Genomic DNA, 14,639 nt, shown 5'->3' on the forward strand with positions numbered 1-14,639 from the left:
AACATAAAGATAGTGGGCCTTAAGGAAGATGAAGAAGGCAAGAATATGAGGGAGTTTATAAAAGAGTGGATCCCTAAGACCCTAGGATGTCCAGAACTACAGCATGAAATGGAAATAGAAAGGGCACATAGAGTATTGGCCTCTAAACCACAACCACAACAAAAACCAAGATCTATTGTAGTAAAATTCCTAAGATATACTACAAGAGAAAAGGTACTGGAGAAGACAATGGAAAAAGTAAGAGAGGGCAACAAACCACTGGAGTATAAAGGGCAAAAAATCTTCATTTATCCAGATATAAGTTTTGAACTCCTAAAGAAGAGAAAAGAGTTCAATACAGCAAAGGCGATTTTATGGAAGAAAGGGTATAAATTTATACTAAAGCATCCAGCGGTATTGAAAATATTTATTCCAGGACAGCAAAACAGACTATTCTCGGATCCAGAAGAAGCACGAAAATTTGCAGAACAATTACAAAAATAGACTGAGGGAGGAAGACGGGTAATGAGAGTTAAAATGATCACGACTGATATGTATGTGGGTAAAGACAAAAATAGACTGAGGGAAGAAGACGGGTAATGAGAGTAAAAATGATCACGATTGATATGTATGCAGGTAAAGAGGTATAAGAGTGAATAGAGACAATGAGCATACATGAATGTATCTGTACTTAGAGGAAAATATAGATAGTATAGACAAGAATTAATAAGGGAAGGTAATGGAATAGAGAGAATAAGGAGGGAATTAAAAGAGGGACCTTTGTGACATATGAAAAGTGAAATCTTTTCTGGGGGAGGCGGGGTGGGGGGAAATAGCGGTCACTGCACAATCAGTTGACGCTTGCGAGTGGATTCGCAAATCCAAATGGAGAGGGGAGATGTGGTTGTCCGACAAGGGATAAAGGACAACTCAGGAGGTGAAGGGGAGATTGGGGATAAATAAGATAGAAATAGGAGAATAAGGAAAATGTTAGATGTTGTAGGAATGTTGTCTTATGAAGAGTTGAAAATAAGAAAACAGAAATGGAAAAGGAGGAAAGGTAATGATGGAAAAACGGAAAGAGAAGATAAACAAAATATAAAAGGGCTACGCTGAACTATATGTCTTTAAATATTAATGGAATACATAACCAAATTAAAAGGAAGAAACTACCAAATTTAAATGAATAAATGTATTCCATTAGAAAAAAAAATAACATATTGGTTAAGAAATAATATTGAAATATTCGAACAAGTATAGGAGCCTTACATTAAATACAATAGCGAAAACCTACCGGGGACAAACATTACCTAAGTTGATAGAAGGAGAAGGAAAGAAAAGAATGGACTCAGTAGAATTTCTGGTGTAATTTTGTTGAATGACAACATTGTCTGACTGGATTAATGCAACCTAGATTGTATACCTAAAATGGATGAGAGGGGGGGGTGGGGGGGTGGTTTGGGAGGAAAGGGGGGGGGGGAGAAAAAGTCACTGTATATGTGTGAAAAGAAATAGTGTATATCATGGCTAATGTGATTTATGGTGTGAAAAATAAAAAAATTTAAAAAAAAAAAAAAAAAAAAAGAATCTGAATGAAGGATGGCCTGGAGGTGAAAGTCAGCAATACTACAACATCCGAGCTGAACGCTGTCAAAGAGCTTCTATTCAGACAGAACAGAATTGTCATTCCTCAATCACTGAAGAGATGCTGAAAAGGGTGCACAAGGGGCATATTGAAATAGAAAAATGCAAGAGGAGAGCCAGAACTGCCATTTATTGGCTAGAGATAAATGCTGATATTGACAGGATAGTTTCAAACTGTAAGACCTGTTTGAAACATCACACAAACCTGACAAAGGAACCCATGATAATAACTGACATACAAGCAGAACAATGGCAGAAAGTTGGGACTGATTTGTTCCACATGGATGGGAAGAATTACTTGCTGATTATTGACTACTTATCGAACTATCTGGAAATAGTGCTGCTTCCTAATATGCCTGCTGTTTGTGTAATCAAATATATGAAGTTAATCTTTGCAAGACATGGAATTTCTCAAATTGTCTATAAAGACAATTGTTATGGGCCCAGAGGACCCCAAAACCCAACAGCAATAGAAATTCACTAAGAAAAATGGTTACTTAAACAAAAGTTACTTTTAATTATCTTTAAACATGAAAACAGGATCAAACTTTAACTTATTACCATTAACTTAACAACCTAACTTAATCCCTTCTAATTCTAAGTGCACGTGTAAGTAATGTGTGTTTAAGTTCAGAAGAGTTCTTTGGTTCACAGTCCAATCTCACCTCACTACTCCAAGTTTACTGGTTGCAGGCAATTCTTATATTGTGCACAGAATTTAACATTTATGAATTTCACCAGGCTTTGGTGCTTGAAAGGTAAATGGTTACCGCTCAGGAAGGTTCTTGTCAGTTTTCAGAGAGAGATTTGTGCTCATTGGACACCCACAACTGATTTCTTCCGATCAGCCACTTCAGTGTCATGTCGAAGAAACTTGCCCCATCAGGGATCTCCAGATGATAACCTCTTTCTTTCAGGTCACCACAGAGTTCTTTTTGGTTTCCCTTATTTCAAGTGAAACATTATGCAGCCCGTCCTCTCCTCTTGTATGGGCTTTGACCAGGCTGAACTCACAACCCGTCTTCAAAATGGGGTTTTTTCACTAGCTTTCCAGCTTGTCATGTTCCAGTCCTAGCTGCTGATGCTGAACTGTAGAATTGAACACACACACTCTCTCTCATTCAGAGAAAAATCACATGACCCTCTTAAAACAGCCAACTGCACTCAGACAGACTGCAGCTCCGGACCTAATCTTCCAAGTCTGTTCATCAGTTGCTTTCCAAAACAATAATCCATTACTCCACAGCAGGTCCAATTAACACCTATTTGTGAAGTCCTTATAGGCATTCTTCAAAGTTTTTGCAAAGGCACTCGGAGCCTGAACTGTCTGGCATTTTAAATAAGATCTGTGTTATAAAGTATTTGTATCTTTTTGTGACCTAACTAAAAAAACCACACAATTTATCTCCTTTTAAAACATATCTATAGATAATACAAAATATAACATAATCTGTCACACAATGGACCAGGCTACAGTTGTAGAGAATTCCAGAACTTTGCAGAAGAGTATGATTTTTGACATGTGACTTCAAGTCCTCTGCATCCACAGTCAAATTGTAAAGAAGAGAAAAAAGGAGTCCACATAGTTGCTCAAGAAGCACTAGACAGTGGTTCAGATCCATATCTAATTCTATCGAGTTACAGAGCTTCACCACTTGATTGTGGCATGTCACCTGCAGTGCTTCTGATGGGATGTAAACTACGCACATCACTTTCTTACTCTGCAGGCCCAAACAAGAACAGAGATGTTGAAGATATCAAACAGAAACAAAAGTGTCTGCAATGGAGACAAAAAGCAAACAATGACAAGTCAGCAGAAGGTTAGGGCCATTGGCACAACATGACACAGTGAGACTCAGATATTCCAACACTTGGGACAAAAAGGCCACTGTGCTGGAGGAAGTAAATCCAAGATCCTACACTGTCAGAACAGAGGATGGTCAAATACTGAGAAGGAATCGAAAGTGCCTGCTGAAAACGCAAGAGATATTGCAGGATCAGGCAAATACAGAAAATCCAGCCTGCACAACAACAGAGGAAAAACCACCAGTGCTAGAAAGTTGTGGTCCAGCAGAGCCAACACAAGTATCTGTGTTAAGAAGATTCACATATTTTAATCAAAAAACCCGACAGACCGAATCTCTTAAAAAAAACTAAACACTTAAAAGGTTTGTGTTGCTGATGTTGTGCTTATGTTTCTGATGAACTTTAGTTTGAAATTAATACACATTAGTGTGCCATATAGTTAAAGTCTCAAGGAAAGGGGATGTAGTGATAGAATGCTCGCGATCCTCCTGACCACTAGAGGGAATCGGAGACTAGTTGTTCCAGCTTCAGTTGGATTCAAGATGGATGCCTCCATGTGGTCCTGAGTGAGTTCTTTTGCTAATAAAGTATAGTTGTCTTAAAAGAACCCAAGTTTCTTTATTACAATAAACGAAATATCCACACCTTATCTATGCTTAGATACAAATGGTTAAACCACACTTCAAGATTCCTTTATTGTCATGTCATAAATCAGGTATAATATCACTTTAAAATTACTTTAGTCTGCCAGAAGGCAGTCAGATTCACCATCAGCAGAAATTGTCAGGCACCTCACAGTCAGCAAAAGAGAAGCAAATAAAAAAAGCCCCCCCCCAGAGTCACTCAGATTCACCTCCAGCATTCCACAGCTTCTGTAGCCACACAGACCCCATCCCAAATCATTGGCAAACCAAGCTCCAGAACCGAACATCCGACACGATCAGAAAGCTTTCAGCACTCTCGGCACCCTGTCACATTCTGGTTCCAATACCTGGTACCCCTTCAGCCAGTCTCAAGCTAGTCTCTAGAGTCCTTTGACCTCAATCACCAGCAGCTTGTGTGGGCTCCTCGCCTTGAGTCATCAACAGTCCACCACTTGGGTGTTCTTCAGCTGTGAAGCCCCTCACTGGTCAACCGCTATGGTCACCATCCCGTGGGTTATCTCAAGCTCCTCCTTCCCAAAAGGGGTGTGATCTCCCCGTTTGGTTGTGCCCTGCACTAGTCCTCCACTTCTCTGGAGTCTGCAAGGCCTCAAGGCTGCTGCCGAACACAGGAGCTGTTGGCTTGGGCCCAGACCCCATAGTCACAGGATTTTAAAATAAACTACCGTTGACTCCCTTAACAGGCTGTTTAAAGCCTGTACAGAGCCATCAATAGTTGGGCTGGGTGTTGGAGCCCTGAGGAGGAGCACTGCGTCTCCTCTCCTCACTCTACAGGGTCTTGCACCAGCAGCAGCGCTGCCATTTTGTTTTGTGATAATTCCAATTCTTACAGCAGATTAATTTGGTGTTAACTAAATTAAGAAGTTAACTTCAGGCGGCACAGTTAACATAACACTGTTATAGTGCCAGCAGCATGGGTTTGAATCTGGTGCAGTCTGTAAGGTGTTTGCACGTTCTCCCCACGTCTGCATGGATTTCCTCCAGGTGCGCCAGTTTCCTCCCACTGTTCAAAACACACTGGGGTTGTAGATCACTTGGGTGGTTTGGGTTCATGGGTCAAAAGACCCTGTAATAGTGCTGTATGTCTAAATTAAATACTCATTTAAAACAAAATTCAATCTTGGGGATTGGCCAAGCTGGTGAAGAACCTAGCCAAGCAGCAGTTTGATACAACCGAGTAGGTGGGCAGCTCACTTCAAAGGGCCACTTAAAGGTCAACCAGGTAATGTGGAATCAAACCAAGCAAAACAAGCCCTAGAGGGATGTTGATGAATCCGTTTTTCAAACAACAATCCAATAGGTTTAGTGTCACATTGATGTTATACAGACTTCATACAATCAGCAGAATGGATAAATGGTAAATAACTGCTAATGCAGGAAAACTGGAGAAACACTTTGAAGCAGCTCAGCAGGTCAGGCAGGTTGGCACCTTGTGTTCTGTTATTTACAAGCCTCTTTAATTACTTACCAAGCACCAATAGTAATCATCTTTTCAGGCTGAAGATAAAAATTCCAGGTGTGGTTCAACCCTTGGTCCTGTGGTTTTTTTAAATCAATGAAATATGGGACTCGCACTAAAAAAAGAGAAAGACAGTTATAAATACCTTGGGGTTTTAGGTCAACAACGATTACAAACTTCCTGGATGCAATTAAATTTAAAGCCACAATGATTTTCTGATGCCTGCTTTCAAATTGAACCCTTTCCCAAATACATACAAAATGTTCTTTGCAGAAAGATTAGTTTTATTTACTGGCATCAGACATTTTCCATAAAATTAAAACAAAAGCTTATTTGTATTTTTCTTGTACCATAATACACAAAAAAATACTTTATGTACAGATTAAGAGAGCACAGCAGTGAAATTACTGTACAGTAATTTATATAGATGGGAATGTAAATTTCACCATGGCAGCCTTGGAAATAGAGTTCCAATAATTATGTAAATTTGGATGAAAACTTATTTCAATAATGGTGACCATTAAACTACCAGTGTAGTTTACTCTTATATTAAGGGCAATTAAGGATAGTCAATAAATGTTTTTTTCCCTGAAATATCCACATGCATTAATATAAAATCCTATCATACTGAGTTATAGATTAATAGAGGCAATGCTTGTGATCCCTTTAAGGCAGATCTGCAGGATTGCACTTGGATACCTTTCTGTATTATTTCACAAAGTGTATTTACATTGTAGTGAGTACTTTGAAAAGCCAGCACAGACAACACTTCTGAGTTTTCAATCTGCGCAATCCAACTGTTTAATTTAAAGGTGGAAAAAACTAAACATTGACCCACAGAAAACAATTAAAAGGCCTAAATTACCGCATGTGGATGCTATTTTTATTACGCATAGTTATTCTCAGACTCTTAGAGCCACACCAAGACCTGCACTAGGCATTCCACAGAACATTCTTAGAGCCACACCAAGACCTGCACTAGGCATTCCATAGAACATTCTGATTCCAATCTCAAACAAAGACCACAGATAACGAAAGTAAATCAAAAGATAGCTGTTGCATTATTCAACATAGGGAACTACTTGAACTTTAACCAACAAGGTTGCTTAGTTTTAGAAAAGTTTAGGAATTAGGAACTGTAAAAACCCAAGAGACAAAACCCAGGGAGAATGAAGAGAAGAAAAAATATTTAAAAATAAGCAAGATCCAAGTTCACCAGAATAGGTACAAAGCTCAAAGACTTTGATGTATTTGGTAATAAAATCTGACAATACTATTAAAAGGAGCATGAAAATCTATTTTAACATAACCTAAAGTGAATGGCTACTCTGTTTCTGTGCAAATCATAAAATATTCTAAACACCTTCTCAAAAGCTTGGTCAAAGAGATAACCTTAATAAAGGTTTTTAAATAAATGATTAACAAGTAGCAAAACTGTGGAATCTGGGGAAAGAATATTACAACTTGAACCTAGCAATCAAAGATTTCTCTCCTCTGTCACTGTCCAATGTTTTTACAGTGGTCTCATTTTTTGAATTGCTAACCAGTAGGATACTGTGTAATACTCACCAAAATTTAAGAAGACTAGCTTGGCTTGAATTGCTGGACATAGTTTTACTATGAAAGGAATGCTTATGTATACTGCTAAGAACCACAACATTACTTTCTTGATTCTGTTCAACAAGCGAGATCGTCTAAAACAGAAAGGAAAGTGGAAAAAATGTTACTCTGCCAACAGGCTAAGCATTTTATTCATCAATTCTATGATATATTGTGAATAAAGTAGATCAGTAATATGTACACATAAGTAACACTGGACACAATTTTTTTCCCCCCACAAAAGGTTTGGTTACTGTTTAAAAAAAAATTGGGGATATGATTGACAACTTCAAGCTGAACACAAATTTCAGATTTGCTGCATCACCTGGGAAGTTGGCGAAACATTAAATTAACTTTTATTGAATTTAGCATGTTTAATCCCACAATGATGCATTTTTTTTTTTTTAATTTTTTATTTTTCACACCATAAATCACAATAGCCATGATATACACTTTTTCTTTTCCACACATTTACAGTGACTTTTTCTCCCTCCCCCCTCCCTCCTCCCAAGCCACCCCCCCATCCCCCCCCCTCTCATCCATTTTAGTTATACAATCTAGGTTGCATTAATTCAGTTAGACAATGTTGTCATTCAACAAAAATACACCAGAAATTCTACTGAGTCCATTCTTTTCTTTTCTTCTCCTTCCATCAACTTAGGTAATGTTTGTTCCCGGTAGGTTTTCGCTATTGTATTTAATGTAAGGCTCCCATACTTGTTCGAATATTTCAATATTATTTCTTAAACTATATGTTATTTTTTCTAATGGAATACATTTATTCATTTCTATATACCATTGTTGTATTTTCAAATTATCTTCCAATTTCCAGGTTGACATAATACATTTTTTTGCTACAGCTAGGGCTATCTTAACAAATCTTTTTTGTGCATCCTCCAAGTCAATATCCCACAATGATGCATTACACGATAGTTCAACTGATGTAAAAATGCTTTGCTGTTGATTCTTGTATGTACTCAGCCTCTGATGCCTCTCGTGGCAATGATAGCAGTCAGCTAGCATTGATGGATTCCAGTTGCCCTAATACCACTTTTCCACACTCGCAGTGTCCTGGGGAAACCTTTCACTATGCTCATCACTGACTGCATCAAGATCATCAGGGAAGAAATCTAATTGCGAATGCAGAAAATGGGACTTCATGGTTTTATATGTTTGATACAGGTTGTCAATCAGCTGGATGCAATTTGGTGCTCTGTGATTGCAAAGAATATCCTCACCATTTTTAAATGACTTCCATGCATGCCCAGCCAGGCCCAAGATAACATTTGTATAGCACCTGCATTGAGTGCATGACCAGGCATATTAGGACTGACCAAATCACCCTGCTTTGTGGGCAATATATTAGTAGACGCAAAATATGACAGGAAATCACAAAAATAGGTTACATCTAAAAAAAAATTGGAATGTGATAGGAAATGTTTTAAAGGTGATTTTCATGATCAGCAGGCCAAAATCCATAAAATATTGTGATGGATAATGTTATATTTTATGTTTTAAAGGAGATAAATTGTGGCAGGTTTTTTAGTGTAGATCACATACAAACACTTTAACACAGATCTTATTTAAAATGGCAGAGGTTTGCTCAAGCAGACAGTCCAGGCTCCAGGAGCCTTTCAGAAACTTTGAACAGTGTCGATAAAGGATTTCACGAGTCGATGTTAATTGGACAGGCTGTGGAGTAATGGATTATTGTTTTGGAAAACAACAGATGAACAACTTGGAAGATTAGGTCCGAAGCCACAGTCTGTCTGAGTGCAGTTGACTGTTCTAAGAAGGTCTGTGGTTTTCACACAGAGAGAGAGAGAGAGAGAGAGAGAGAGAGAGAGAGAGAGAGAAAGAGAGAGAGAAAGAGAGAGAGAAGAGAGAGAGAAAGAGAGAGAGAAAGAGAGAGAGAAAGAGGAGAGAGAAAGAGAGAGAGAAAGAGAGAGAGAAAGAGAGAGAGAAAGAGAGAGAGAAAGAGAGAGAGAAAGAGAGAGAGAAAGAGAGAGAGAAGAGAGAGAGAAAGAGAGAGAGAAAGAGAGAGAGAAGAGAGAGGAGATGAGAGAAGAGAAAGAGAGAGAAGAGAGAGAGAAGAGAGAGAGAAAGAGAGAGAAGAGAGAAGAGAGAGAGAAAGAGAGAGAGAAAGAGAGAGAGAAAGAAAGAGAAAGAGAGAGAGAGAGAGAGAGAAAGAAAGAGAGAGAGAAAGAAAGAGAGAGAGAAAGAAAGAGAGAGAGAAAGAGAAAGAGAAAGAGAAAGAGAGAGAGAGAGAGAGAGAGAGAGTTCAGCCTGGTCAAAGCCCTTGTGGTTCATACAAGAGGAGAGGACTGGCTGCCTAATGTTGCACTTGAAATAAAGGAAACAAAAAGGAACTCAGTGGTGTCCTGGACAAAGTTATCATCTGGAAAACTCTAATGGGACAAGTTTCTTCAGCAAGGCACTGAAGTGGCTGATCAAAAGGAATGTTGTGGGAATCCAGCAAACAACAAATCTCTCTCTGAAAACCGACAAGAACCTTCCTGAGCAGTAACCATTTACCTTTCAAGCACCAAAGCCTGGTGAATTTTATAAATGTTAAATTCTGTGCACAGTATCAGAATTGCCTGCAACCAGTGAACTTGGAGGAATGAGAAGTGAGATTGGACTGTGAACCAAAGAACTTTTCTGAACTTACACACACATTACATACACGTGTACTTAGAATTAAAAGGGGGTTAAGTTAGGTAAGTAAAGTCAATTGTGATAAGTTAAAGTGTGATTCTGTTTTCATATTTAAAGAAAATTAAAAGGAACCTTTGTTTAAATAACCATTTGTCTTGGTGAATATCTATTTCTGCTGGATTTTGGGGTCTTCTGGGCTCATAATACACCCAATTATTTAGGCCTATGTCATGCTCAGACAATAACTAGGGAGTGAAAAGCGATTGGAGTTTTGGGGTGGAAGGTAGGGAAAGAAAGGAATGGAGTGACAATCTATCCAAAACATGAGCTACAACTACAGTGCCTCCATAACATTTGGGACAAAGACATTTCTCTTCATTTGCCCTGTGCTCCGCAATTTTAAATTTGTAATCAAACAATTGATGTGTGATTGAAGTGCACATTCCAGATTTTATTCAAGGTTATTTGTATAAATTTTGATTTGATCTTGTAGAAAGTACAGCAATTTTTACACATAGTCCCATCCCCTCATTTCAGGGCACCATAATGTTTGGGACATTTGGCTTCACAGGTGTTTGTGAGTATGCAAGAAAGTTTAATTGCTTCATCGGTGCAGGTATATGAGAGCTAGCTTGCTTCTCAGCTTTTGATCATCTTTGGAGACTGTAATTTCCATTTTTTTTTTTTTTTTTTAAACACGAGGGCCAAAGTTGTGTCAACGAAGTCATTGAGGTGAAAAAAAACAAAACATTAAGAGACATCACCCAGACCTTAGGATACCAAAATCAACAGTTTGGAACTTCAATAAGAAGAAAAAGCCTACAAGCGAGGATATGCCAATAACTATTGTCTGCCGCTTTAGTTGCCCATTCAGAGGCAGCTCTTCAGCGCTTGACGTCCTGTTTTGCGGAAACTGCCAAAACGTTTGGCCTGCAAGTCAGCCTGAAGAAAACTGAGGTCCTCCATCAGCAGCTCCCCACCATGACTACCAGCACCCCCACATCTCCATCGGGCACACAAAACTCAAAACGGTCAACCAGTTTACCTATCTCGGCTGCACCATTTCATCAGATGCAAGGATCGTCAACGAGATAGACAACAGACTCTCCAAGGCAAATAGCGCCTTTGGAAGACTACACAAAAGAGTCTGAAAAAACAACCAACTGAAAAACCTCACAAAGATTAGCGTATACAGAGCCGTGGTCATACCCACACTCCTGTTCGGCTCCGAATCATGGGTCCTCTACCGGCATCACCTACGGCTCCTAGAACGCTTCCACCAGCGTTGTCTCCGCTCCATCCTCAAAATTCATTGGAGCGACTTCATCCCTAACATCGAAGTACTCGAGATGGCAGAGGCCAACAGCATCGAATCCACGCTGCTGAAGATCCATCTGCGCTGGGTAGGTCACGTCTCCAGAATGGAGGACCATTGCCTTCCCAAGATCGTGTTATATGGCGAGCTCTCCACTGGCCACCGTGACAGAGGTGCACCAAAGAAGAGGTACAAGGACTGCCTAAAGAAATCTCTTGGTGCCTGCCACATTGACCACCGCCAGTGGGCTGATATCGCCTCAAACCGTGCATCTTGGAGCCTCACAGTTTGGCGGGCAGCAACCTCCTTTGAAGAAGACCGCAGAGCCCACCTCACTGACAAAAGACAAAGGAGGAAAAGCCCAACACCCAACCCCAACCAACCAATTTTTCCCTGCAACCGCTGCAACCTGTCCCGCATCGGACTGGTCAGCCACAATCGAGCCTGCAGCTGACGTGGACTTTTACCCCCTCCATAAATCTTCGTCCGCGAAGCCAAGCCAAAGAAAGAAGATTGTCTGCAGAAAGCTTCATGAACAGAAATACAGATGCAAACCACTAGTTAGCTACAGAAAGGATGGCCAGATTACACTTCGTCAAGAAGCATTTAAAAGAGCATGTAGAATTCTGGAAAAATATCCTGTGGACAGATGAGACCAAGATTAAGCTGTATCAGAGTGATGGCAAGAGCAAAGTGTGGAAGCGTAAAGGAACTGCCCAAGATCCAAAGCGTACCATCTCATCTGTGAAAAATGATGGTGGGGATGTTATGGCCTGGGCATGTATGGTTGCCACAGGTACAGGCACACTAATCTTCATTGATGATGTAACTGCTGATGGTAGCAGCAAAATGAATTACGAGTTGTATAGAAACATTTTATCTGCTCAAATTCGAGTAAATGCCTCCAAACACATTGGATGGTGCTTCATCCTACATCAAGATAATGATCCCAAACATACTGCTAAAGCAACAAAAGAGATTTTCAAAGCTAAAAACTGGAACATTTTTGAATGGCCAAGTCAGTCACCCGATCAAAATCCAATTGAGCATGCCTTCCATAATCTGAAAAAAATAATTTAAGGGGACAATTCCCCAAAACTAGGTGGAGCTGAAGAAGGCTGCAGTAGAAGCCTGGCATCATCTCACCAGGGAAGATACTCAGCACCTGGTGATATCTATTAATCAAAGATTTTATGCAGTCATTGCATGCAAGGGAATATGCAACGAAGAACTAAACATTGCTATGTCCCAAATATTATGGTGCCCTGAAACGAGGGGATTACATATTTAAAAATGTGCTATAATTTCTACATGGTCAAATCAAAATGGATACAAATAACCTTTAGTAAAATCTGAAATGTGCACTTTAATTTCATGTCAATTATTTGATTACAAATGTAAAACTGTGAAGCACAGGGGCAAATAAAGGAAAAAAGTCTTTGTCCGAAAAATTATGGAGAGCACTGGTAATGTACAGTATGTGAGGACAGCACGGAGGCTAAACACTGGAGAAAACACGACAGAACATGCAGCATCAGTATGAGAAAAAGAATGGTTAATGGTGGGGAATGTCAATATTAATCCTACAAGCACTTCTTAGGCACTAATAAAAAAATACTAAAGAGAAAATGACTTTAAAGCAATGGTCCAGTTATTCACAATACAAAGCAATTTACAAGAGCTTTTGTTATTTGAACGATGGATGCTTGACTTTTGGATTTGTTATTCTAATAAAACAATAGGTTTCTGATTTCCAAATCCTTTTTAAAATGAACAAAATGTTGCTTCTCCTGAGCAAACTGAGCACATTTTAAATAGTTTACAACTGTTTTCAAAATTAATGATGATTGTCACCATTTTAGAACAGTTTTAAGTTGAGTTGATTCACAACTATATTGCAAAGAAGAATGGTGCCAAAGACACAATACAGCAATTCATAACCTAGAGCTCAACAGGAGAGAGCAATGGTAGTGGTCCAGGTTCAAATCTGGTGCTGTCTATAAGAAGTTTGTACATTCTCCCCTGACCTGCATGGGTTTTCCCCCAGGTGCTCCGGTCAACACTTCACATCTCATTTAAAATGCAAGAGATTGGCTGAAGCCAGTGATGCAGGCACCAGTGGCTTTTCAAAAGACAATAGGACTGTTTTGGAAGGAATTTTCAAAAGCAGGTGCAAATGGAGTGTGGGTTCAAGTGCTGATAAGAACTTTCAAAGATTGGGTTTGGAGCCCTGCAAGGAGTTCTGGTTTTGCAAGGGGGTGAAAAGAGTGAGAGAGCGCACGTGAGAGAGAAGGCGCGAGAGAAAGAGATGAAAGTTCTGAGTCAGCCTGTTGAAAGGACTTGTAGTCCTTACAAGAGGAAATGGCTGGCTAGAGCGTTTCTCTTTAAATAAGGGAAAGGTGAGGAACTCTGTGGTCCCTGGAAGAAGAGGTTATCACTTGGAAAACCCTGATGGGGCGAGTTTCTTTGGCAAGACACTGAAGTGACTGATGGAAGTAAATCAGTTTGTGTGTGTCCAACAAGCAACAAATCTCTCTCTGAAACCAACAAGAACCTTCCTGAGTGTTCACCATTTAATTTTAAGCACCAGAGCTTGGTGAAAATTCACAAATGTTAAATTCTGTGCACAGTATAAGAATTGCCTGATACTGGTGAACTTGGAGAAGTGAGAAGTGAATGATTGGTCTGTGAATCAAAGAACTTTACATACACGTTCGCTTAGAATTAGAAGGGGGGGTTAAGTTAATAGTAATAAGTTTGATCCTGTTTTTATGCTTAAAGAAAATTAAAAGCAACTTTTGTTTAAGTAATCATTTGTCTTAGTGAACTTTATTGCTGCTGGGTTTTGGAGTCCTCTGGATAGCAGCTCCATGAGGGGGCTGTGGGTGCAAATGCCCTTTCTTGCCCCTGGCCACATTGGCTTGCTGTTGGGTCGCTGGAGCCCAGTGCATCACTCCATCTCAATGCTTCCCTCCCCTCCACTCTGGTCTTTGCTTCTTCCCCCCACTTCCCCAGTCTCCGCTTCCTCCCCTCCCTACCCAAGTCCTCACCCCGATCCCTACTCTCTCCCACCAGTCCCTGTCCTCCCCCTACCCACTGCTTCACCCCCTCACTTATTCCCTAGTCCCTGTTCCCCTGTCTGCCTCCCATTTCCCACTCCCACCCCCCCCCCCCCACAACCAGTTCCTGAGTTGCTGTTCAACGCTAAACCCTGAGTGGATGGTTCAGATTCCTGCAGTGAACAGCTGAACAATCGCAGGTAACACTTCAATTTTTTTTTGAGGAGGTGCAAGTAGTTGGCCTTGCCTAAGATGAAAAGTAGTCCGCTACCGGCCCTGCTGATGGCCCCACTGACACTGTGAAATATAATTGTGCAGTCTGCTGGGCTGTCAGAGTGCGACTGGCCACACTGTGAAATATAACTGCCAAACTGACACAAGCATGCAGGCACTAATGGTACCAGTAAGTCGCGTAGACCATTCACACTGCCACCAAGTGATTAATGAGTCAACTCAGC

At 40.1% G+C, this 14,639-nt stretch overlaps 1 protein-coding gene across 1 annotated transcript in view; it reads right to left on the bottom strand.

Annotated features, from left to right (window-relative positions):
* The window catches only part of abhd12 (abhydrolase domain containing 12, lysophospholipase), a 161,641-nt gene that overhangs the window by 127,002 nt on the left and 20,000 nt on the right, over nucleotides 1-14,639 (bottom strand). The window contains exons 2-3 of the mRNA XM_069931906.1: nucleotides 7,120-7,244; nucleotides 5,560-5,665 (exon numbers count right to left, since the gene is read on the bottom strand). Of these exons, the coding sequence (XP_069788007.1) occupies nucleotides 5,560-5,665; nucleotides 7,120-7,244 (231 nt within the window). The remainder of the gene's footprint in view (nucleotides 1-5,559; nucleotides 5,666-7,119; nucleotides 7,245-14,639) is intronic.

This window comes from Narcine bancroftii, chromosome 4 (assembly GCF_036971445.1).
Source record: "Narcine bancroftii isolate sNarBan1 chromosome 4, sNarBan1.hap1, whole genome shotgun sequence".
Taxonomy (NCBI): Eukaryota; Metazoa; Chordata; class Chondrichthyes; order Torpediniformes; family Narcinidae; genus Narcine; species Narcine bancroftii.